General features: G+C 39.1%; 1 protein-coding gene across 3 annotated transcripts in view; it reads left to right on the top strand.

Moving 5' to 3' along the window:
* The window catches only part of VPS41 (VPS41 subunit of HOPS complex), a 189,459-nt gene that overhangs the window by 135,138 nt on the left and 27,664 nt on the right, over window positions 1–26,657 (top strand). For all 3 annotated transcript variants that reach the window (XM_033193706.1, XM_033193707.1, XM_033193708.1), the window contains 12 exons: window positions 296–393; window positions 2,866–2,995; window positions 4,462–4,577; window positions 5,850–5,906; window positions 9,375–9,436; window positions 11,504–11,585; window positions 13,908–14,000; window positions 18,968–19,095; window positions 20,771–20,915; window positions 23,117–23,158; window positions 23,301–23,351; window positions 25,738–25,875. In XM_033193706.1, the coding sequence (XP_033049597.1) occupies window positions 296–393; window positions 2,866–2,995; window positions 4,462–4,577; window positions 5,850–5,906; window positions 9,375–9,436; window positions 11,504–11,585; window positions 13,908–14,000; window positions 18,968–19,095; window positions 20,771–20,915; window positions 23,117–23,158; window positions 23,301–23,351; window positions 25,738–25,875 (1,142 nt within the window). The remainder of the gene's footprint in view (window positions 1–295; window positions 394–2,865; window positions 2,996–4,461; window positions 4,578–5,849; window positions 5,907–9,374; window positions 9,437–11,503; window positions 11,586–13,907; window positions 14,001–18,967; window positions 19,096–20,770; window positions 20,916–23,116; window positions 23,159–23,300; window positions 23,352–25,737; window positions 25,876–26,657) is intronic.

Raw genomic sequence — 26,657 nt, 5'->3', positions numbered from 1 at the left:
ATTTTAAACCACCTGAGCACAGTGTCACCCTTGACCATTCATGCTGCTTGTTATTGTTGGATTCATTTTTGTTTGTGATGGGAATTTGCACGTTTACTTTTCCACATATTCGTTTCCAGGACTGATCATGGTGAAGCACTTGCAGTGCTGAGTCATCCAAGTATGTTCAACGGTGTCCTCTTTATGTTAGCTTTTAAAAAGGGGTCCACTAGCATTCCCAGTTAGTGTGTCCCTCCAGATGTCTGCTGCCGTTTGCTCCTGTTAATGATGGCTACTGTATCCCTTTTGTTTGCAGTGTCTCAGTTTGAAACTGAATTCTACATCAGTGGACTTGCACCTCTCTGTGATCAGCTTGTTGTACTTTCCTATGTAAAGGAGATTTCAGAAAAAACGGTAATTATTTTCTCCCCAAATGCAAAGGCATGTGGGGGTTCACTTCTTTAGCATTACACCCAGATCAGGTTGTTCATCAGTGGCCTACGCTATAATCTGAGCAGAACTTTCTGACCTATAAAATAAGGTTGGCAGAGATTACCCTTTAGACCTGACATATTTACTTTCTGGAAACTCTACTCATTGCCTGCCTTTGTTCCTATTGCTGAACGAAAAAAAGAGTCATTTTTTTTTTCCTTTTTTTTCAATCTCTCGTGGCATATTAGTCAAAAGGAATGAAGGATTCCTCTTGCTGAAAGGGGAAGAAACTAAGCTGACACTGTGCATTAGCAGAAATGACAGCAATGAAGTTGATCGGCAGCAACCACAGGGGTCCCTGTGGTCAGAGGGAATTACAGAAAGGGCATTTCATTATTTTCGTCGGTCCAGGCATATTTGTTTACTTTCCCAGTGGCCTGGTGATTCTAAGTAGCTTGATTATGGCTTTGAAATGGATTGTTGTGAAATCTCAGTTATCAGTGCAAATAATGGTACATCAAAACCTGTGGCTAATAAAAAGCAGCAGATGATCTAAATTTTGTTGTGCGTGTCTTTGGAAGAAGCTTCTATATTGCCTAGCAGAGGGGTATCCACACCCAGTCTGTCTTCAAAGCTAAGGATGGCCCCATTCCGAGCTTGTCTTTATTATGAGAGTCCAGGGGTCCTGCCAGCACAAGAATAGGGGTGGCTTCAAGGCGTAAACAAGGAGAGTGTACTGTAAAGGATTTTCTTTTGGATGCTGTGTATAAAAGAAATTGTAATTGATTCTCTAGTCCTTTACAGTAAGTAGGCAAGTGGGCTATCCTTGTTTGTATCCTTTTTTCTTTTTTTCTTTTTCAAATGGAAAGACATAAAATGGGGGAGAAAAACCCTGGGAGCCCTGGTTTTGAAGTGGTAGCTGCTCTTGAGCATTTCTCTGAGCAAGCACTTGCATTAGGAAGCCATCACTATAGTAACCTGAAGCTCTGGGTGCCTATGTTGCTAGGCAATAAAATGCTGTAGACTTAAGTGAACACTCAGACCTACTAAAATCAATAGGGTTGGCTTCCAGCCCTATTGCAGGACATCAGTTTGCTATTATTTTATTTATTTTTTGAAAATAAAGAAAAGCAGTGGCTCCTGGGGGAGTAAATACAGTGCTGTTTGAGGAGGAATGCAGGAAGGATTGAGAATGTGATTGGAAGAAATAAAGAAGCAGTAAAATGAAAAAGGAGACACCCGATAAACAACTGAGCAAAGAAAGAAAGGAAACCTTTGTTAATAAAAGAGTATTTGAAGGGAATAAATGCCAAAGACAGGCCAACCTCATAGAACACATAGAAAATAGACTTTTTCTAGAAGAAGAAGTGAGGGTTTTGGAGATAACTAGAAAATGTGTGTGCCAGTATATGTAGGTAACTCATTTTATAGAACATTAAAGTACATCTTAAATCCTTAAACACAGAATAAACTCATAAAATTAAGGCAAAAAGAAGAAAGAGGTAAGCTCCCCTTCCCCCTTTATTTTTTCATACTGAAAAGATGGTTTAGTGACATTGAATAAAATTTGCTTTATATCATTCAATATTATCCCCCAAATATTATCCCCCAGATATCCACGTGATACCTTTCACCTACATGCGTGTTTTCACGTAGTTGGAGGGATAGTCATATGCTACTCTGCATTGCCCTGTTTCCATGGGCATTATTCCATTCTCCCTGCGTATGTCTGTGAACTGTCCACCATCATTGTGTTTAGTGGTTGTGTACTATTCCAAATCTGCTTGATACACTTTAATTTATTAAGGTGTTCTCCCAGTATTTTACTTTTCTTTCATTCATTGATAAAGCACATGTATGTTAGAAATTGTGCTGGGCACTGGGAATTAAAGATTAACAAAACCAGATTTCTGCCCTTAGGGAGTTCACAGGCAAGGGCTGTTTGGCCAGGGAACAAAAGTATAAAATGAGATTCACATTGCTGATGCTTTTCTTATACATATAAAAGAGCCTTTTCTATGGTCTAGTGAAGTGATTTTCTTTTTATTTTGTTCAAAATATTTTTTTTATTTTGCTATTCTGATTTTGATATTTTTATTGTTACAGTGGTCAATTTTTAAATATAGTTCAGTTTTCTCCACTTTTTTTCAGTTGTTTCAAAGTTTAGCAATTTATAATTTCTCCACAGATCTGATAGGTTTTTCTTCACTAGTTGATCTTTTATAGTTGCTATTTTATTTTTGGAATGTTTTCTGTTTGTAAGTTTCCAGAGGCCTTTCCTGCCAAGTGGAACTGTGAGTCAATTAAACCTCTTTCCTTTATAAACTACCCAGTCTTGGGTATTTCTTCATAGGAGTGTGAGAAGAAACTAATATGTATGGCTAACTAGAATTAATTTATGTAACATATAGAAATGTAATTTAAATTAATGTTTCTCTCTTTTCCCCCCATTAGGAAAGAGAATACTGTGCCAGGCCTAGACTGGACATCATCCAGCCACTTTCTGAGACTTGCGAAGAGATCTCTTCTGATGCTTTGACAGTCAGAGGCTTTCAGGAGAATGAATGTAGAGATTATCATTTAGGTAAGAAATATCAAAGATCTGGCTAATATGTTTTTTTGTGGTTTTTTCCCCCTTCCTACTTGCACTAAATGGAATTTGAATTAAGGTGCTGAAAGAATCTTAAGAGAATACCTGGGTAGACCTCGTATGCTGAAAACAAGGACATTTGGATGCAGAGATGTTGCAGAACTTACATAAGCTCCTATAGCAAAAGGGAAGACTAGAGTTCAGACCAAGACCGGGGGGAGGATTGGACTCCTTGTTTTTTGTTCTTGTATTTTTTCTATTGTCCTATTTAATGTGACACATAATTTAATGTCAAGCCGCATGGCTCCATGGTTGTCATATCTCTTCCATTTTACGTGTCAGGAAAGTTCGCTCTGGGATGGCAGAGAGCTTGTCTTTCTTGTTTGTAACTGAGTGCTCAGAGCCTGAAAGACTTCTGGCACATTCTAGGTATTCGGTCAATATTAGTTGAGTGGATGGAGCAATATACTTAGTCACTGCTCATAAATACAGGGAGAACCATTAATATTTAGTCATACCAGAGACGTCTGTGTTTGGCTATTATCATACCCTTGTAAACTATATTAATTAAAATAGAACAGTTAAGCTTTGTAGGAATGCTGTACTGCTTTAAACACAGTTGTCGTTTTTTGAGAATATTTTCAGTTCTCATTGTGGCCAAAGGAAATGAAGAAATATTCTATATATATTTAACTTTCTTAAATGAAGACCCTAATCTGTTGAAAAATGTAAGAGTATATTCTAGACTTGGCAAAAAGCAACTGTGATTCACAACTGAAAGTGTCCAATGTAGGTATTTGGCTCAGAGCAAACTCTGCTGCACACTTAGAAACCCTTCAGAGCAGGTTTTATAATTGAATTCTGCAGGAAACCCTCAGATTGGCATTGTGCACAACATGCTGAAATGATAGATTATGTCCCTAGGGCTTGGGCGTCTGTCATTTATGCCTTAGGTGGCCTTGACCTTGATGAGGAGGAAACATTTATCGCCAACTGTGGGGTGTAATTGTTCTGTAAAAATAGAACAGTGCAGTAAATGGCCATAAATAAAATTTATATACAGTAGATGAATTCTAATATGCAATAGACATGGAGAATTTTTAACACGTTTTCAGCTGAAGTCAGAGTGTTAATGTATTAAACATAGAATTTTAAACTCACTTTATGTTTTTTCAAGTTTTTTAGTATGTCATTCCCTCCCTTCCTGTCCCTCTCCTTCCCTCCCTTGCTTTCTTATCAAGTATTTTTACACTTAAATATTTTTAAAGCACTGAAATACGCTTCTGTCATTCTTTACCCTGTCTCCCACACTTACCTTCCAACAGAGCCAAACACACAACAAAGATAGACACATTTTCTGTTCCTTCTTGGATTGGATAACCTAACCAGGTCCTCTGAAACCATTGCCAGATTTTCTGCTGTTGAGTCACCAAGTCGTTCCTCTCTTTTCTCACCTATAGAGTACTCTGAAGGGGAATCACTTTTTTACATCGTGAGTCCGAGAGATGTTGTAGTGGCCAAGGAACGAGACCAAGATGATCACATTGACTGGCTCCTTGAAAAGAAGAAATATGAAGTACCCTTGATTTTACTTCTTTGAAAGTATTGACTCATCTACAGCATAGAAAGGATAAAATATTTTTGTAATAAATATTTTATGTAGTCAAAGTAGAGTATCCCAAGCCAAAAATATGTAGGAAGTTAATAACTTTGCAGTACTCCCTTCAGAAATTAGGGAACCAAAAGATTGCAATGGATTGACTGGCTTTACTGCTAAGTGAGGGAGGAGTTGGGTGTGGAAGGAGGAGGTGAGTTAGATCTAGACTGTTGGAAGTTTTATTTTTTGATTTTGTTCAAGGAAATTAAAATAGAGCTAGTATTTCAGAGGTGTCTATTTGGATTTAATGAAATCATTTATTTTATGCTTATCACATTGATACTCACTTAGGATGACTTGAACTACCAGTTTGGATAGAATGATGTTGTCCACTTCATTGAGTTTTGGCGTAGATTAATTTGAATAGATAATGCCCAATATCGCTTAAAAAAAAAGAAAAAAACCGTTTTTCAACTTTAATAGCTACAAAGTTATGTTATGTAGATGGGCTTATATACTAATTTAAAACAGCATCAACAATAAATAGTGTGTGTATTTGTTGCACTAAGTTTATAACCATCTGAAAGGATTTGGGAAAAAGAATTTTTTTCATTTATAAACCATTTAAAGTCCGAGTATCGATAGCTAGTTCATAACCCAGTTATTACCATGTTACTTTAAATCCAGTAGTTTCTCAGAGAAGTAGTTGTATGCTTTACACATTTATGTTAATGTAGTACTTGTAAACTTTCCAAAATTAAAATCAGAGAATTTTTTAAAAACTTAGTTTTAGATATACATAAACATATGCATATAGTTCACTTTTTTATTGAAACATAAGGGATAATGCTCCTTTATCAATATATGTCATAAAGATTTAGAAGACAGCTGACTTTTTATGTATGGAGACTAGGAGACTTTGTTGTATTTTGATTTGTGTCTGAAATGTGATTCCAGTGTCCTAATGAGGAAATGAATTCAAATGGAAGTAGGAGAAGTCTTCATTTTGGTTGACTGCCTTTGAATTTGAATTCAGTGAGGTTCATTCAACCATAGTATTAAGAATTCCAGTGCTTCAAGCAAAAGCCATGGGAAAATGGAGCTTTATTCGTGTAGTGCAGAATGCTAAACCATAATAACTGTAGTGTTTATAACCTCAATATCTTTTCTCTCCCACCTTCTCCCATTTTCCCTCCCTCCTTTTCTGCTTTTTTTTTTTTTTTTTAAATCATCCTTATGTTTGGAATATAGGAAGCATTGATGGCAGCTGAAATTAGTCAAAAAAATATTAAAAGACATAAGATTCTGGTAAGTGTGCAATTTGTTATTTGAAACATAACTTTATCTTTCAATAAGTTATAGTGAGACTGAAAATAATTTGAAAAGAACAGTGTTTTCCTATCTTTTGAGAATTTATTTTAAACTAATTCCCTAACCTATGAGGTCAAAATATTTTATTTTATCGAATCAGTTTCAGCTTGTAAACAAGAGACTTGAACGCTTGCTAGAAGGCAAGTTTAGGTAATTTGGAAACTGTATCTGTGAAAAACACTTGAAATACAGAGCTTTCTAGTTATGTGTATGAAAGTTTCTCTAAATCATAGGTAAAAATCACATTATCACAAAATTTATCAAAAGAGAGGTTTCATAAAACTGCATTGCTTTGGTGTTTCCATAATAACAGACTCAGTTGATTTTGTTATGGAAACTAATCTAGAACATCAAATACATTTTTAATACATTTTGGACTCAGGAAAAATAGAGTGACTGAAAGCCCCTTTCTTTGCTAACTGTGACAGTGAATGTGCAGATGGAGAGCAGAGAGGAGCTCATATCCTTCACATGTGAAGGGTCCTTGGAGACCATCTAGCCTAGTTCCCTTGTTTACAGGTGAAAACTGGAGGCTTAGTCTTTTATGGCTATTTGGGTTTCAGCACAAATTCTTTCTGCCTACATTTTCCCTACTGTAAACTTCTCTGTAAAACTCCACACTAAAGCCTGAATTGCCAAAGAGTGCAGAAGCAAAATAATTTAGGAATAACAGGAGAAGAGAAAACCAGAGCATCTTTAAAAAAAAAAAATCTAGTCAAAATCGTGGAGAATACGCAAGGATTCTCTAGAATTGGAACAGAATGCATTCCGGCCCTTAGAGTAGTTAATATATGCGAAGATGCAGAGATGTGAAACAGCTTGGCCTCCTTGGTTATGTGGGCAGTTGAGGGCTTTTATTTTATTTTTATTTTTTTTTATTTTTGAGACAGAGTTTTACTCTTGTTGCCTGGGCTGGAGTGCAGTGGCGCAGTCTCGGCTCACTGCAACCTCTGCCTCCTGGGTTCAAGTGATTCTCTTGCCTCAGCCTCCCGAAAAGCTGGGATTACGGGCATGCTCCACCACGCCCGGCTAATTTTGTATTTTTAATAGACACGGGATTTTTCCATGTTGGTCAGACTGGTCTCAAACTCCCGACCTCAGGTAATCCTCCTGCCTCAGCTTCACAAAGTGCTGGGATTACAGACGTGAACCACTGCACCCAGCAGTTGAGGGGTTTACTACACAGGTAGCAAAGACCAGATCCTGAAGTGCCATTCATAATTGAGAGCTTGGTTCTCTCTTGGAATATCTAGAAGTCAATTTAAGCTTTCAGACATCAGATTTCCCTGTTAGAAAGATTCTCTGATGGAGATGGGGCCAGAGGAGGGCCAGCTGAGATGGAGATCAATCAGGAGGCTTCCTAATCTGGGTGGAAAGTGGTGAGACTTACACATAATCAGGAGGATTGGAGAGGTGAAGATAGATGGAAGATACAGTAAATTTGAATCTTTGGGATATGGTAACTGATGCTGTGTGGATGAGAGAATAAGAATAAAAATCGAGACTGACTCCCAGGCTTTGGGCTTGGGACTCTGGTTTGGTGCTCCTGTTCACTGATTGATAGAGATACCCTGTGGAAGGAGGAGCAGGATTGGGAGAATTGATGAGTCCTGTTTTAAACACATTAGTTTTAGGCGTCTGTGGGACATCGTAGTGGAGCCCAGGAAAGAAATCTGGACTCAGAAATAGATTTGGGAGAATTATCAGCAAACAAGTGTTAGACAAGCTTGGATCAGCCCACACGAGGTGAGTGTTATGAACAGAGGACCATGAATGGGACCATCAGGAATGCCGTCATTCAAGGGATGATGCATACATAGTAGATTTGGAACAGCCAGAGCAAGGTCATTTCATGGGAGCTGAGAGAGGAGAGAACTCCTGGGTAAAGAGAGTTAAATACTTGAGTAGTGGAGGTAAGCAGGTCAGAAGATTAAGACGAAGTCAGCTGGTCAGTTGTACACTGGATTTGGTAATATGAAAGTAGTGAATTTTCTGTATATGTATTATTTATTCTCAACATGTTATAGGGAATGAAAAGTGAATAGGAGATTATAAAGATAGACTATCCGGTTAGCTGTGAAGGGGAAGAGGGTGAAGGCTGTAGCTGGGGGCTATGGCATCGTGGGATGATGGTAGTTTTTGGGTATTTTGTGTAAGAGAGGCAATTAAACATGCTTATGCTGAGGGAAAAGAGGTAAAATAGAGTTGACATAAAAGGTTGATGTAAAAGGAGGAGGAAGAGTGCAGGATAAGCTCCACAGTGGAGAAGCGTGGACAGAAGGATTGACTCTGAAAAGGAGACATTCTTTCTCTGAACCTTGGTGGAAAGATCCTGTGTAGAATTGTTATGTGTGATCTGTTTCCAGAAAAATAAGGAAGTTAGACACTCTTTCTTCACTTGATGTCTCATATAGTAGTTATTAAAGTAAGAATTTAATAAACTAAACATGACGGGTATTTTCTTCACTGTTGAAATGGGCATGTCCTATACATTAGTCCTATACATTAGTTATGAATAGATTTTTTTTTCTCTTAGCATGATGTAATTTCATACCAGACATGCAGAGAAGGAATGGGCTGCTGCCACTTTTTTTTTTTTTGCCATACAAAAAGGTGTTTCACATGCATCTTTTTGTATGTAAAGTAGAAATTAAAATCCAACTTTTGTTATATAGAGAGAGTTTAAGCTCCTGGTGAAATACTTTTAGGTGCAAATAGTATATGAGAAGATTAGTCATAGGGAGCTCGAGCAAAAACTGTCCTCTCATGCCTCTGGTGATGTTGGCCACTCCAAATCCTTTCAGAACGGAGGTAGAATCAGCGAATAAACATGAATACTCTGAAGCCAGTCACTTCCCTCCTTTCAGCCCAGTTTCTTCTCCTGTAAACGGATGGGTTTGAATCACAGGTTTTTCTGAATTCAGTTTTACTTTAATATTTCCTATTTCCCTTTAATATGATAGTCATTATTTCATTTTTCTTATACCATCTTTTCAGACTTGGGGTAGAAGAAGCAGGTAGCTTGCATTCTACAGATGAAGACGCAGGAAACAGAATTTTATATCCATTGACAATGTGGAACTGTTGGATCATGTTTCTAATATTGAATACCACCTTTATGAAAAAAATCTCTTAAAGGGGGCAGATTAGGAAACTTTAAAATACTAGCATTATTTACTTTTTTTAATGACCTGACCTGTGAATTCTAAAATCTATGAAAATACAAATACATTTAAATATGAATATGCTTAAGAAGCAAGCATAATTACATAAAGCAAGATAAGAGTATAAACAGGTTAGTCCGTAGTGCCAATAGGATCCTAATGTGCTGTGTGCAGAAACTGAGACTCAACTTTTTAGTTATTCCAGTTAAATTTTGACATTTCTTCATTTGACTTTCCCTAGGATATTGGCTTGGCATATATAAATCACCTGGTGGAGAGAGGAGACTATGACATAGCAGCGCGGTAATGATGACATTTTCAATTATTTTTAATATAAATAGAATTGAGCATTGCTAACAATACAAATAAGCCATTCTTTGCAGTTGACATTTTATTTTTGTACATCTTTCTAACAAGGGTAACTTTTGAATCTTACTTTTGAACTACAGTTTTTGAATATTAATGATTTCAGGTGTATTATTTTCCCAACTATTTCATTTTTACCAGAGGAGAATTGTTTTTCTCACTATTTAATGAGAAAGGTATCAAGAACCATGAAGGGTCTCAGATTTTACCTATTTACATCTAACAAATTAGCTTGTCATTTCCCTGGTTGGGAGGCCGAGACGGGCGGATCACGAGGTCAGGAGATCGAGACCATCCTGGCTAACATGGTGAAACCCCGTCTCTACTAAAAAAAAAATACAAAAAACTAGCCGGGCGAGGTGGCGGGCGCCTGTAGTCCCAGCTACTCGGGAGGCTGAGGCAGGAGAATGGCGGGAACCCGGGAGGCGGAGCTTGCAGTGAGCTGGGATCTGGCCACTGCACTCCAGCCTGGGTGACAGAGCGAGACTCTGTCTCAAAAAAAAAAAAAATAAAAAAAGAGACTCCCGGGGCAGATCTAAAGGACTCTCTGAGCAATAGTACCAGCCAAGGTACTACTACAATAGCAGTCAACCAGAGTGTCAACATTTGCCCCAGTCCCCAAGCCCCAATTCCCACAATGCAACAGAGGGTGGACATGCAGATCCTGCCCATGCAGTGGGCTGTAATACGGGAGAGGACCCCTGAGCTTAGGGTATCTGAATCTTTCTAGTGACCAGGAACCCCATGTATTAGTACATTCTCACGCTGTTAGTAAAGACATACTCGATACTGGGTAATTTATAAAGGAAAGAGGTTTAATTGACTCACAGTTCAGCATGGCTAGGGAGGCCTCAGAAAACTTACAGTCATGGCAGAAGGGGAAGCAAACGTGTCCTTCACAACGCAGGCAGGAAGGAGAAGAACGAGAGCCCAATGAAGGGAGAAGCCCCTTATAATACCATCAGAACTCGGGAGAACTAACTCACTATCATGAAAACAGAATGGGGGAAACTGTCCCCATGATTCAGTTTTCTTCACCTGGTCCCTCCCATGAAATGTGGGGATTAATGCTAACTACAATTCAAGATGAGATTTTGGTGGGGACACGGCCAAAGCCTATCTCCCTGCCTGCCCTTTGTCCCAGAAGGCATCATTTTACCTTGATTGTACTGGGCAGTAAGAAACCTTCCCTTTCCTCTGGAGTTTGCTTTGTAAGCATCCTTGGAAGATAGTCCAGAACAAAGTGCCTCAGTTTATGATTCAAAGAAAATTTTCCCAACCAGAGGATGACAATTAAATAGAAGTGACCAGAGCACAGCATCCTGGGTTGCAGAGGTCTGTGATGGGCAGAACACGTAAACGTTATGCAGTGGTGTGCACGTCTGTGTGAGTGGTTCCCACTGGAACTGGGCAGTGCCCACTGCGTGACTGCATGGCAGCCCTGAAAGAGTGGCCTCAAACCTGCTTCTGGTCCCCTGAGGTTATTTTAAAAAATGTGTTTCTTTGATATGTAAAGTAAGGTTTCATTCATACATAATCAGTCCTCCAGGTTATATAGTAGGATAGTATACTAGTTTTCTGAAGTCTGATTTTGTAGTGCATAATTTAAAGCCATTCAGAAAGGATCTGGCACTTTGGGATATGACGAGTTTTCTTCAAGGCAAGAAAGGTCCCCCGAAACCAGCAGTGCTCATCTGGACAAATGGGAAACTTAAAACAGGCAGATAGTTGGGAAAACCCCTAGTTGTAGTCTTCTGAAAATGATTCATCTTTATTTATAAGCTTTTTATATTACCTTTTATAAGTTGTGTTAACTTATGTATGCAACCAAATGAGTAACAGTAATACCTTTATGTTCATTGGTACTTGAGATAGAAATTCATCAAAACTCTGAGAAGAGAGATTTCTAAACCTCTGGAGAAAATGTCCATTTATTCTGTCTCTGTTTTTTTTTTTTTTTTTTTTTTTTTGCTTTCTTTCTCCCTGGGATGTTTTTACTGCCAGCAAATGCCAGAAAATTCTTGGGAAAAATGCAGCACTCTGGGAATATGAAGTTTATAAATTTAAAGAAATTGGACAGCTTAAGGTAAGCAAAGCCTTATTTTTAACTCTCAGTTTCTGCAAGTAGTATATTAATATTGCGATGGAAACAAAGATAAGGCCGGGCGCGGTGGCTCAAGCCTGTAATCCCAGCACTTTGGGAGGCCGAGACGGGCGGATCACGAGGTCAGGAGATCGAGACCATCCTGGCTAACAAGGTGAAACCCCGTCTCTACTAAAAAATACAAAAAACTAGCCGGGCGACGTGGCGGGCGCCTGTAGTCCCAGCTACTCGGGAGGCTGAGGCAGGAGAATGGCGGGAACCCGGGAGGCGGAGCTTGCAGTGAGCTGAGATCCGGCCACTTCACTCCAGCCTGGGCGACAGAGCGAGACTCCGTCTCAAAAAAAAAAAAAAAAAAAGGAAACAAAGATAATAGTACTCAGCTCTTTATTGGGAAATGATTATTATCTCAGATGGAAAGAAAAATCAAACTTTTAGAGATCCGTTTCAAAATATAAGCCTGGTGTAAAAAATATACATATATATAAGATTATATTACATACACAATGTGTTCACTTATCTCTTTCCAGTTCTGTGTTTAGACGAAATTTTCATGCTCTTTTTAATGACTTTTGAAATAGGTGGAATCTCATCCAGTAGGTTATAAAGCATAAGACTTTTTTTTAGGTTTACTGAATAATTCATGTATTTTTCAAGTAATATTTTACATGCTGAAAGATGGAAAAAATGGACCACCCAGCTCTAATGAATAATTTTGATGTTTCTTTTTTTAAATCTTTCAACTTGGTGCACAACATCCTAATCAATCAATGAAGTATTTTTATGTTTGTTTTAAACATTTAAAACATGTTCAGTATTTGTGGACCTTTTGAATGCTCTCTTGGAGTTATAAATATGCTTTAAAAATTCCCAGTTACTCAGCTTGTCAACCGTGTGACTCCTCCTCTGTCTGCCCTGTAAATGTTACACTTCTCATTGGATTTATTGGGCTGTTCTGGAGGACTTGATCCAGTCCTGCCTCCCTGTTTACTTTAATGGCTGTGTAACTTGGACCTCTTTTTTGAATATCATGTCATGGCCATTTCTCCTTGTGTATACTGCTGATAATGATAATTCAAGTTAATATAAATCCATTTCCTTCCCAAATTCAGTCTTTTTCCATTCAGTCTGTGTTTATGATACACAATATACCCATTCCCCAGGGCACAAAGCCACTGTTCTTGGTTAAAACATATTACACCCCTCCTCATTCTCTTTAATCTCCACTTCTTGTCAGTTTTATCATGTCAATACCAGTCGGGTCTCTTCTCTTCCCCTGTGGTACCATTGCCTTCACTCTTGCCTGAGCCATTGCAAATGCCTTCTGATAGCATCTGTGGGCAGCCCTAGCCCAGAGTTATCTGCGTAAAAAATAAGTCTTGACTCTCACTTCCCTAATACCTGTTGCTTCCCTCCTGCCTATAGAATAAAATCGGAATTCCTCTCATGATCCCACCTCCCCTTCCTCTCCAGCCTCATCTCCCTTCAGTGATACCATGTCGCATCTCTGGGCCCCTCTGACCTCCCTGCACACAGATGCATGTTCATGGCTCTGCACCTTTGCTCATGCTATTCCCCCTGCCAGATACCCTGCCCCTCTCTTATTTTTTCGTGAGAAACCCAGGGCTTTAGTAGGCAAGGTTCTCCTCTGCTGCTGCAGCACCATGCCAACCCTTCTCTTGTAACACTTACCACACAATACAGTTATTGTCTGTTTAATTGTCTGCATATCTTTCTTCTAGGACTTGTGAGCTCCTTGGGGATGGTGACCCTCTCTGTCTGTCCCCAGTAGAAAGCATGATGATTGGATCGTAGGGCATTATAGTGACAGTATTTGGAAATGGACTTTTAAAACAGCGCTTAAAATATCTGAAGAACACAAGATGTATTTTTCCCAATTTCAAAAGATGATTATGCATTGGTAAAGGTTTATAAACTCCAGTTGAAGGAAAGAAAGATGAATAGATTACCTATACTCCTCAATTACTTAAGAAGTTGACTTTTTTCATCTCTGTGACTTTATGCCTCCTATTATTTAGATTTCTATTAACTCATCAGGAAGAACAGAGAGATGAAGATTAACTGAGGCAACTTTTAAGTTCATTCATACATGTATACTTTTGAAAATATATTATAATTTGTTGTTAGAAAGTAGTGTTCATTTAAATCCTCTTCAGAACATTTTTTTCAGAGTACTGTATGCCTCACATTTTTAAAGTAAAAGTGTACTTTATGTTTTCTGCATAATTGGAATGCAGTTTTGTTTTGCCATTTTTTGAAGGATTTTTTTTCCTTTTCCTTACCTAGGCTATTAGTCCTTATTTGCCAAGAGGTGATCCAGTTCTGAAACCACTTATCTATGAAATGATCTTACATGAATTTTTGGAGAGTGATTATGAGGTATGGTATTGTGATATGGTCATATTTACTTGTTCTCGATGGGAAGTGTTAGGAAATCTAGAAAGGAATACAATGGAGCAATGTCTGTAAAGGAAACAGATTTGTAGTTTGCACGTGGCAGGTGAAACGGAGCTAGAGAAACTCCAGTGATAACTCACGTTTATGTAGACAGTGAAAACACTTAGTCCTTGTGCATTTTAAGGAATTCCCTAAAGTTACCTTCTTTCTAGAACTAAAGAAAAAGAGCTAAGTACTGTTTTGTGGGTTTCATAAATACAATAGCAGCTGCTGTTCCATCTTTGATATCATCCCAGAAGAAAGAGAATTATGAGTGTTCTGTGAAAATGGTGGAGAAGAGTACAAACTTTCTTTACAAATGCTAAAGTATATTATAATTTTCCTATTTTTAAAGTAATGTAATTTAAGCATTTAAAAAAATTTATTGTTTTTATGATTCTGTTACAGTTCTTACACATGATTGAACTCTTACTTTTTCATGAAACTTTTAAAAATCCTGTGTCATCAAAGTTATCCTGTTGATTTCATATCTAGAACACTTTTTACTAAGATGGAAAGAAACAAGCGTGACTTAACCTTAGAGATTGTAGATGTTTTCTCATGAATGTTTTAGGGTGTCTCTCTGGTCAGTACTGTTAAGGAGGCTGTAAATAATTTGTTTTTATTTTCATAAGCTCTTATAAATAATTCATATTTTACCTTCCCTTATTCTCAGCTTAATATTTAATTTTGAATTAAATTGTCACATAATCATTCAAATAGCTGTGTTCCCTAACAACACTTTTTATCACATATTATGTAGAGAGAAATTTTGTGTTGCTAAGCAGAGCACTGAAGGTCAGATTACAAAAAACAAACTGTACTTCTCTGGAATATTGACTTCTCAATTTTTTTTTTTTCTCCCTAAAAAGATTTGAAGTAGTATTGGAGGTAAAGATGCTTCATGACTTCTTTTTATGGGGTTTCTAGTCATATGCCTGTAGCTTTGCCTATTAATTTACAACCCAGCAGAGTTATATTAAACAGTTAAGCTTTGTTTAATATTAATGACAAATGTATAAGTATGTTAAAAATGGGATGATTTCTATGGCATTTTGTTTCATGAGTACTTTCAAGACTTTTACTTATTATAATAGGCACTGAGGTTTTCTATAACTTTGCTCATTCAATCATAACAGGTCCCTAGTACCTGTGTCCTCTAATTAATAATAATGGCCACAGGATAGATTTTATAAATATTTCTTGGGTAGCACATTTATTCAAGGGTACACAAAGCCAGTTAAACAGAGAGATGCCTGACATGAAATATGATAGATGTTTATTTCAGTTTATGGTGGGGTCATCATGCTTTTATCATGCAAGATGTTTGGTCATTTTGTCTTATTTTATGTTTGAAGTTGGCAGCACCATGAGGCCCTTGCATGATAGTGAAAAGAAAAAAATGGGGCCAAACTTCCTTCTTTCCCTGAGCATTGTTATGAATGGTCTAGAGGCTACTGTGAGCTGCTGGTATTGGGGTAGAAATCTTTTCAGACTATTTTATCTTATGTAGTCTTGGGGCTGTCGCTGTGGCTTACATCTGTAATCCCAGCACTTTGAGAGGCCAAGGTGGGAGGATTGCTTGAGCCCAGGAGTTCAAGACCAGCCTGGGTAACATAGTGAGACCTGTCTCTACAAAAAACTAAAAATTAGCTGAGTGCCGTGACATATACCTGTATTCTCAGCTATTCAGGAGGCTGAGGTGGGAGGATCACTTGAGCCCAGAGGATGAGGCTGCAGTGAGCTGTGATCATGCTACTGCACTCCAGCTTGGGTGACAGAGTGAGACCCTTTCTCACAAAAAGAAAGAAAGAGGCCGGGTGTGGTGGCTCACACCTGTAATCCCAGCACTTTGGGAGGCTGTGGGAGGCTGAGGCGGGCAGATCACAAGGTCAGGAGATGGAGACCATCCTGGCCAACATGGTGAAACCCTGTCTCTACTAAAAAAGAAATACAAAAATTAGCTAGGCATGGTGGCATGCACCTGTAGTCCCAGCTACTCGGGAGACTGAAGCAGGAGAATCACTTGAGCCCAGAAGGTGGAGATTGCAGTGAGCCAAGATCGCACCACTGCACTCCAGCCTGGGTGATAGAGCAAGACTCCACCTCAAAAAAAAAAAAAAAAAAAGAGAGGAAGAGAGAGAGAAAGACAAAGAAAGAGGGAGAGAGAAAGAAAAGGAAGGAAAGAATGGAAGGAAGGAAGGACAAGGAAAGGGAAACAAAGGGAAGGAAGAAAAGAAAGAAACTTGATCTAAAATAATATTTTGGTTCTACAAACATTTTAATGTTCTGATTGAATCAGTTCCCCAAATTTCTGAAGTAAAATGTCAATCATGTTAATATATAAGAAGGTTGCAATCTAAATGGAAAATATGTGGTCTTTTGTTCTGGTCTCTTGCCATCCTTCCAGGGGTTACTTTGGTAGAAATTAGGGAGAACTTTAATGAAAACTGTATTACTGATTCTTTGGCGATTTTCTTACCAAATCCTAAGGCATTACAGAAGCAACTTCTGTCACACTGTTTTCATTTCTAAATATTATTTAAACAAATTCACAGTAGTTCATTGAAGTATTAATGGAGTTATTTAATAGTAATAATGTACTTTTTTTTATATAAACCAAAAAGTGACTGAGGCAGATCTCAATCGATTTAAAGGTTTATTTTACCAAGGTTAGGGACATATTTGGGGAAAATAAACAGGGTCTGTGTCCTGTGCTTTTTCCAGAGAGAGTGTTGAGGACTTCAAAATGTAAAGGGGAAAGAGCAAGCAGGAAGAGAAGGAGGAAATTTTAAAAATAAATAAATAAATAAATAAATAAATAAATAAATGGGGGAGAGTAGGCAGTGAGGCACATGGTCACATTCCAGTGATGCTCTGATTCGCTCAGGGAATCTACGTTTTACATGCAAAAAGAGAGAAGTGGGGAAAAAGTCAATTGTGCATTCATCTCTTGCTCAGTAGATCTACCTTTGACATGAATAAAAGAAGCATGTGAAATGACAGCTCTCTGGGAACAAAAGGAAGGCAGTTTTTGCATGACTCAGTTCCCTTAACTTTCCCTTTGGCCTAGTGAGTTGGGGGTCCTGAGAATTTATATTCCTTTCACATTTAATAACGTGGACATTTTAAATTCTCTTTACTGTCTTACGGATATGTTTTTGTTCTAAACGTTGTCAGGGATCGGTAAGTAAACTGCTCCACCATATTTTGAGTTACAAAACATGAGGGCTAAAGTCAGGAATCAGGGAGTAGAGACTGAGCAAGATACTGGCCCAGAATCAGCTCTGGGAGGGAAACAGGATCCCATCAGGGAACCACAAAATTTGAGATCTAGAGATAGCCAGTATAAGAGCCAGGGGATAAGACTTGAGCCGAAGTCCCAAATTCCAACATGAAACTGGCATTAGAAGCCAGAGTGGAAGGAGGACCAAGATGGCGACTTGTTAAAGGTATAGAGTGCTGGACAGTTTCATTGTGGGAGGAGCCGTGTCCCAAGCAGGCTGCCTCGTACAGTTGTGCTGGCTATACAGTGCACAACTGCATAACCAGTCACACCCAGCAGCCCAGGCCTAAGTGCATTAGAGGACTCTTGGTGGTGGGGAACGTAGCTGACTTGGGTAATATCTGTAAGATGTTAAAGCTGTCATCGAAATGTTACAGTTAGTCCAGAATGGGGATAGAGCAAGTCCAACCTAAACTCTTGTCCATGCAGTGAGATTTTATAGAAGGAACAGGATACCTTTCTTAGTTGTACATTCCGTAAAACTAAGGACCGAAGTAGATGGCACAACCTACCTCCCAGGAATGCTAAATGGAGATTTATTGTACAATAATATTCCCTGCAACTCTTCACTACACCCAAACCCATAGTCTGAAAATTGATGAAATGTTTATTGAACAAACCTTTAATCATATAATTGTTTGGGCTGTTATGTGACTAAAAGTGAATACTTTTAGGGATGGTTTAAATTGTTTCGTTTGTTTTGAGAATTTAGGAGAAACCAAACTCAGTTTCTCATGCTATACTCTCACAACACAACACTTCTGTGACCAAATGTGTGGGTTTTTCTGCTACAGACTAAGAAAGCAATTAGTTCTGCCGTGGACACCAGCTGGGTGTCCTCTAATTCAATTCAATTCTGACACTATCTACTTGAAGATAGCATCAGATCCTGCAGGCTGAGGGCTCAGGCCCATAAGACTGCCCCCACTTCAGATGCACCAATCACAAGTTATAGGCTGTTACCTGTACTTCTGACTGGTCAGCTATAAACTGGCATTCCCACTACCACCTCCTTAGATTTGACTCATTTGCTAGAGCAGCTCACAGAACTCAGGGAAACATTTTACTTATATTTACTGGTTTATTATAAAGAATACTGCAAAGGATACAGATGAACAACCAAATGGATTAGATGCATTGGGCAAGGTATGTGGGAAGAGGCATGAAGCTTCCAGGCCCTCTTTGGGTGCACCATCCTCCAGGAACCTTCAGGGGTTTAGTTCTTGGGAGCTCTCCAGAGCCACTCCTTTTGGGTTTTAACGGAAGCTTCATTACTTAGACATGTTTGATTTAAATCACTGGCCATTGGTGATTGGCGTAACCTTCAGCCCCTCTGCCCTCCTTGCAGGTTGTGGGGCAGGGGTGAGGGTAGGGCTGAACAGTTTTCAACCCTCTAATCCTGCCTTGGGCTGTTCTGTGACCAATACCACCCTGGAGTTACCTAGCGGCTGCCAGCCACCAGTCAGCTCATTAGCACAGAAGAAGACACATCATTTTGGAGACTCCAAGGATTTTAAGAGTTATATGCCAGGAAACAGAAGGAGGACCAAATGTATATTTCATAGTATCACAACTATTATTCTGTTGAATGAGTGTTCTTTTTTTGTTTTTCACCTTTGGTTAGGGTTTTGCCACTTTGATCCGAGAATGGCCTGGAGATCTGTATAACAATTCAGTCATAGTTCAAGCAGTTCGGGATCATCTGAAGAAAGATAGTCAGAACAAGACTTTACTTAAAACCCTGGCAGAATTGTGAGTATACTTAAGTGTTTCTTTTTCCATATCAGTCTATGTTGACAAGTTTTTCATACTTTAGATTTAGCAAATAAGTGGAGAGGATGCATTTTATACCATTTCCTACATTCCCTCTTAGTAAAAACCTTCATAAACCTCAAATGAGTAGGAGAGAAGGACATATGTGAAACTGCACAATTGCAATGTAATCTAGTTCCCAGAGAAGAGAAACCCTAACGTGCAGCACTTAGGAGAGGCAGTGGTTAGGAAACAAAAGGGTGCCAAGTTAAAACTTGCATCACTCAAGCATAACAGTTCCCCAATGAGCGAAGCTCTGGATTTTGCTCTTCTAGGGTCTTCAAGTCAGTTAATTTAATTTCTCAAATGTCAATTCCTTATGGGATAATTTTAAGCTTCAAAAGAGATGTCATAATAGAGGACTAAGTGCATTGCCCTGACCCTGAGTCAGGGCTCAGAAAATGGCAGCTTGGTTAATATTTTTCATATTTGTTGGGCACATTCAGTGATGCAGACTTTGTGCGAGGTGCTTATGATACATAGATAAGATTCGCTCTCAAGTACCTTCGATCTAGGGAAACAAGAAGTACACTGCAGGTCTAGCCAAGACAACCATCCCTGCATCCACCTCTCCTCAGTGCCCCATCACCTCAGACCACTCCTCTCCTTTTTTCTTCTTTTGCCCAAAACCAAGAAAGGTATACCAAAATGACCTAGAACTCTGGACTGTATTGAATTTTCCACAGAGGAGGTTGTGTTTATGGCATTCTGAGTTGAAATGCTGATCATTTTCTCTTGGAAACGTTGTCCTGTTAGATGCCCCTTAGAATCTGCAGTACTGTTCGTAATGGACCAACAGTACAGCTTCAGTGCAGTGAGCTCTCAAGAGCTGGCTTAGGGACTTAATGTGAAAAACATTGTTTCAATGGAGAAACATATTTCAGTTAGACACAGCCCCTTTAAAATCAGCTTTTGTAATATTAGCCATTTGTCAGCTGAATACTGCTTGTAAGAATTGGAATGCACGTTTCTATTACCAAAATGAGAACTTCATCCTGGATCCTAGTTTCTTTGCTATATGGATGTTTGTAAATCTTTTGAGGCTGAGACCCCCAATAAAGACCATTTTTATTACTTGAATATTGTGAATTTTCTGAAATTTTGGCAACAAGAGAGGCAAAGTTCTGAGAAAGAAACACTTGTTGGTCATATATAGTTAAATCCCAAGGAATTTTTTTTAAATAAAGTTAACTTTTCTCTCGAAAGGAGTGTTTCCTTTTTTTTTTTTTTTTTTTTGAGGCAGAGTCTCGCTCTATCACCCAGGCTGGAGTGCAGTGGCGCCATCTCGGCTCACTGCAAGCTCCGCCTCCTGGGTTCACGCCATTCTTCTGCCTCAGCCTCCCGAGTGGCTGGGACTACAGGCACCTGCCACTTTGCCCGGCTAGTTTTTTGTATTTTTTAGTAGAGACGGGGTTTTACCATGTTCGCCAGGATGGTCTCCATCTCCTGACCTCGTGATCCGCCCGTCTCGGCCTCCCAAAGTGCTGAGATTACAGGCTTGAGCCACCGCACCCGGCCTATGTTTCCATTTTTAATAATGTGAACCATGATCTCTCTGTGTGTGTTTTAATTAGAGCTCTTGATGAATATTAATGTAAAAAATTTGTATTACCAGGTACACCTATGACAAGAACTATGGCAATGCTCTGGAAATATACTTAACATTAAGACATAAAGACGTTTTTCAGTTGATCCACAAGCATAATCTTTTCAGTTCTATCAAGGATAAAATTGTTTTATTAATGGATTTTGATTCAGAGGTAATGTGCTTTTTATTTTAGTACTCTCAATTATTTTTACTATTTCAAGTATTTAATACTTAGATATCTATCCAAATGCTGGATTGGTGAATGAATCACATAATTTGGTTGTATGCTGACAATCTTTAGAACCCTCTGACCCTCACTAGATGTTGTTATTTTAGTTGTTTGGCATTCAGGAATCCTTTTCTTAATGTGGTTATTCTGTGAAAGCAATTCAGATTTGATAGAGAACTTTTAAAGTTGTATGTGTGCGCACATAAAGTAATTTCTTGCTAAAACAATTCGTATAATTGATAGAAGCAAACCAGGTATATACTTTGACTCATTTATCCCTCCTAACCTGTGTTCCAGAATTTAAAAATTTAAAAATTAAGTGAACTTCTGTCTTGACCCACTTATTACTATTTTATTTCTTGGTGTTCACGTATCCACCATGTGGGATTTCCCCTGGTTTGAGTTGATGCTCATGTCCAGGACATGTGGAATATGTTATTTTATTGTGTGACAAATTTGAATAACCTAATAACAAATTTAAGCAACCTAATGAGTGGACCCAGCCACAGTGCACACTGGCTCTTGCAAAGTGATGCAAGCTCTGTGTGTGTGTGTGTGTGTGTGTGTGTGTGTGTGTAAAAGAAAGTAATTACGGTCGGGTGCGGTGGCTCACGCCTATAATCCCAGCACTTTGGGAGACCGAGGTGGGTGGATCATGAGGCCAAGAGATCGAGACCATCCTGGCTAATGCAGTGAAACCCCGTCTCTACTAAAAACACAAAAAATTAGCCGGGCATTGTGGCAGGCGCCTGTAGTCCCAGCTACTCGGGAGGCTGAGGCAGGAGAATGATGTGAACCCAGAAGGCGGAGCTTGCAATGAGCCGAGATTGCTCTACTACACTCCAGTCTGGGCGACAGAGCAAGACTCCGTTTCAAAAAAAAAAATCTAATTACAATTGCTCATGACAGAAATAATGAGGTTTATAAACAGTGTTCTTATTCAAAAAATTGAAATTTTAGATAAACCTAAAAGTAGAACCCTAAAGGCTCCAAAAGGATTAATGCATTTTTCAATTATATTGTACTGTATTTAGAGATATTGTGTGCTATGTTAATCTCCACCAACTTAATTTAGATAGAAGCTAGATCTACCTTTTTTTCTCAAAGATGTTTTAGCCCTTTTAAAATACTGAGTCAAGTCTTTAGGGACTACAGATTTGCAAAGAATTATGTAGCTCCAAGGAAGTTCAGGTAGAGAGGCTCTGCTTGTCTCGCAGAGGATGAGATGCTTATGTAAAAATTAATTACATTTTCCTCATATCTAGTCTCCCCTCATGCACCCCCCTCCATTGTTCTCCAGAGCCTCGTTTTGCATATGTAGCTGTGGAAAAAAGATGAATGAGCTGAAACTAATTGCTATTCGAGAATGTGATCCAGATGTAAGGAATCAGTCTTCTGGTTAGAGGAGACCTTAGGAGTAATCTACTCCAACACCCTCGTATTTCAGAGAACAAAAGTAACATTTGGAACAGACAGCTAAGTAGCAGCAGAGTCTGGAACAAGGCCCAGGTGTTCTGTGTGAGGCTCAGTCTAGTGTGCTGTTTTCCCTCTTCCTCTTGACATAAACTGTCTAATTTGTGTTTCCCGAATGATAAAAGTGGCTAAAGTAAATTCTGAACGTTCGAAAGCTTTATGTCATTATGAAACTTCAAGTATCTCATTCTCTTTCTGGCTCTTATATTCCCTTCTCCTCATAAAGCCAGTTCCTTCTGTCTGTGGAGTCTCATAGGGAGACTAGGTCAAGGTTCAAGTAACCAGAAGAAAAGCTCATTTTCTTGATATACTGGTAAAGAGATGCTCTCCATAACTACTGAGAGTCTCATGAGAAGGTGTGAAAGTATCCGAGACATTGAGGGTGGGGGGCTAGGATATGGGCAGTCAAGATGTTTTGTATTTGGTAAATTATAGCAAAGCACCATTTTAGTAGTATGCAAAACACATAGACTTCAGATTGAGATGCATTTGAAAATGCATTTCTTCACAAATATCATTTTCCATAAGGGCCATTGTAAAGCTAAGGGCCTCTTTAAGTATACAAAATAAGCCCTCCACCTGTGAACGGTGGTAACTACACTGCATTGTGTTTAGTCTTCTCTTCTTAAATAACGGATTTCATTGACTGTGGCTTTTTTTATATGTTTCAGAAAGCTGTTGACATGCTTTTGGACAATGAAGATAAAATTTCAGTGAGTGTCCTTTGTTTTTATATGTGTTACTAGATGAACGTCTGGGACTCCTATAACTGTGCAGAAGAGAGTTTATCAGATAATTTTGCAGCTGTCTTTCTATCCTCATAACTCCACCTTGAAACTTTTCTTTTTTATCTAGATTAAAAAGGTCGTGGAAGAATTGGAAGACAGACCAGAGCTGCAGCATGTGGTGAGCACGGCAGTCTCCTCCTATTGCCCTTTTGATTGACCAGTGAGTGAATCACCTTTCAGTATTGGTGCGAGGAGGATACTGGAGTGAATTCTTCAAGGAGGTTAATATTCCAGTTGGAGGTTTCACCACAAACAATGTTCTGTAATTACCAAAATGCAGCATATGCTGTGAATTCAAGGTCAGGGATTAATTGTAGATCAGGCACTTGAATTTTGACCCACAATTGAATTGTGATGGAAAAAAGTTACCAATCTACTATATTACTATAATATAAATATATATAACATAGCTATATATTTAACTATAATGAATGTTTTTGTGTTACGCTGTGTCTAGGAGTAAGCACTATCCGTCTGTAGTTGCCATTAAATATAACCATGGCATACATCACAGTAAAGGCCAGTATGGCACTGCTGATACTGTAAACCAAGTTCTCCTGCTAAGGAAATGTCAGACAACCATTCCATATCCAGGACCACAGGGCGATAAAAGGGCAGAGCCTCTTTTGTCCCTCACCATGACAATAGCTAATTCCATTTTTCTTGTGTGCTACTGGTGGTTGTGCAATTAAGGCCTGTTATTCTAAATTTCTTTGGGGGGCTACTTTGATTCTCTGCATTGCATCATCATGAGAGTAAAGCAGGAATAGTTGTTTTATATGTCCTTTAAAACTTGTACAAGAGAAAACCTCAGCAGACATAAGGACTGTGGGACTATCAGTAGGACTATGGGTATCAGATACAGTAAGTGCACTTGTGTCTCTGCCCGTCTCATTGTGCCCTAAGAAGAGGCTTAGGGAATAGAGCATTTTTTTTCAAAAGTCAGTTTTCTGCTTTGAAGCTTTTGAAGACTGCAGGAAGGGAATGAGAGGCATTTCTCTTTTGCTCAGATGCTGTTGCTGCATTGTTCATGATTGGAAATCTCAAGATTATCTGCTTCCCCAAGCAAGGCTCCACACTGCTAGCCACCTTGGGAATTCATTTATAAAGCAGTGATTTCTGACCTACTTAAGCCACGAGACAGGATTACGGGCAGTAGCTGTCTGTGTGGCAGTGTAATCAGTGCAATGGTGAAGTAGTGGCACAGCCCACAGTAACATGGCTCATCTTCCCTGCCAGGCAATGTCTAGTCTTTATAAATTTGACTCAGCATTCATGTGACAGAGCCTCCCTGTCCTGTTTGCACTCTGGGAAACAGCACCACGTTTCCCCGCTCACACACTGACCCCAGTGCCAGAGGACTGGCGATGGTGCTCATTAGACCTCGGCCTGGCACTTGAGTTCAGTCTACTGCTTGTACCGCTCCGTTTTGCCTTAGGAAGAGGTGAACAGGAAGCCCGAGGATTGGTTTCTTAAGGTGCATGTGTCCATGGTTAGGCCTCATTGTGACCAGATGCAACAGCGATGACAAACATCAGCGCATTTACAGTCTCAGCTGCAGGGTGGGCTGGTGCTCTGTGTCTGTTATAAACCAATCGGCTTGGAAACAGCCACCCAAGGTTTAATGCACATTGTGGGATTGGTGATGAAGTCTTCCTGTCTTCAGTAGATTGTGGGGTTTTTGTTTACATTTAATATTCGGTAAACATTGAATTGTTTTCTTACTTCTGAGGACTGTATTGATAGATTTAATCTTGCCTGTGAGGAGAAAGTGAATTACTGATTTCCTCTGAAGTCGATTAACTTTTTTTCAGACAGCTAGGGTAAGGAATCGGTTTTGAAAACTGTTTCAGAACACCTGCATTCTTCTTGATTTTTACTTTGTATTTTTGTTTTTGATGTTACCAGTTTAGGCAGCATTTCATTTGAAGACTCAGCAGCGAGGAGATGCAGAATGTTTGGGAATGAGTTTAGTGCCCGCTACATGAGTTTTTAAGAACATACGTTTGTCCTAGGACTCTGCCCTCTTTTATATAAAATAATTTTTATGATCTGAGAAGACCATTCATCTTTTTACTTCTGAGCCAAAGCAGATGGCAGTGAAGATATTGACAATTGCTGTCATTAACATTTCTGTAGTGCTTGGTGTGTGCTAAGTTCATTGGTTCTGAGTGATTTTGTAGTGACAACTCTTTTAATTGTCACAGTAACTCAATAAAATTTTTGTAGATAAACTGAGTCTCAGAGAGATTAGTGACTTGCCTAAGGTCACAGTTGGTACGTGCCAGAGTCAGATTTTTGGGCCCTTCTAGAAAAAGTATCAGAATTCTTTGCTCTCCCAAAGTGTTTTCCTTTCCACTTCTCCATCATCTAGTGGTTTTCCCTGAAGAGTGCTTCTCCCCCAACCTCTCCATGGCAGCTGTTTAGAGCTAAAAATAGCAATGTTAGCCAGGTATTGCTTTTCTTATTTTAATGGCTCATAGCTTATCTTTTGTTCCTTTTAGTATTTGCATAAGCTTTTCAAGCGAGACCACCATAAGGGGCAGCGTTACCATGAAAAACAGATCAGTCTTTATGCTGAATATGATCGACCAAACTTACTTCCCTTTCTCCGAGACAGTACCCATTGCCCACTTGAAAAGGTAAGGCACACACGTCCCCCACTTGTACACTTTGGATGAAGAGGTTGTCACTGATGGTAAGTTGTTTGTCTTTCTTCTCTTCCTGTCTCTGCTCATCCATCCCTGTCCAAGGGGAAGACGGTTGCTCTCAAAGAAGTAGGTTTTTGCTGGGACTTTCTGTCAAGAAAAGGAGGTCTCATTGGATTAGACTTTGGTGAAGAGCTGAAGCGTTTCTGTGACAGGTTTCATTGGAAGAAGAACAGTTTAATCTAGGGCCTAGGACGTAATCAACCATCAAGCAAAAATGATATATTAGGAGTCTCAGTCCATCTCCCAGGGTCAGAGTGACACCTCAGAGTCAGAGCCTGGTAGGGAGACACAGACTGTCCTAAGCCAGTTGCAGTTGCTGCAGTCAGGAATCAGGTTTGATAAACCAAGGTCATAGCTTAGGTCCTGCATCCTGTCTTCTTTAAGTGTCTATCCTGTGTTTTTCTATATTTCTCCTACATTCTACATTCCACTGTAATTATCTACTTACTAGTCTCTCTCTCCTGTAAATTCTTCAAAGACAAGGAATTTGTCTTACTCATTTTGGTAAATCTAGTACCCACCCCACATTAGACATTTACTAAGTGTGTGTTTCATCATGAGTGAGAGAATGAATGAATAAATTAAATACATGCAAGGTCCTAGTTAGGGCTAAATAAGGACTAGTAAGTTTTATGAGACTGCTGTTTCAAAATAAACTGAAGTACTTAACTATATATGTGCTAACAACTGGGCAGCCTTAAAGGCAACAGTGT

The sequence above is a fragment of the Trachypithecus francoisi genome, unplaced genomic scaffold, assembly GCF_009764315.1.
Source record: "Trachypithecus francoisi isolate TF-2019V2 unplaced genomic scaffold, Tfra_2.0 Lachesis_group4, whole genome shotgun sequence".
NCBI classification, from domain to species: domain Eukaryota; kingdom Metazoa; phylum Chordata; class Mammalia; order Primates; family Cercopithecidae; genus Trachypithecus; species Trachypithecus francoisi.
The sequence above is the reverse complement of the archived record's forward strand: the minus strand, read 5'-3'. Positions and strand labels throughout refer to the sequence as shown.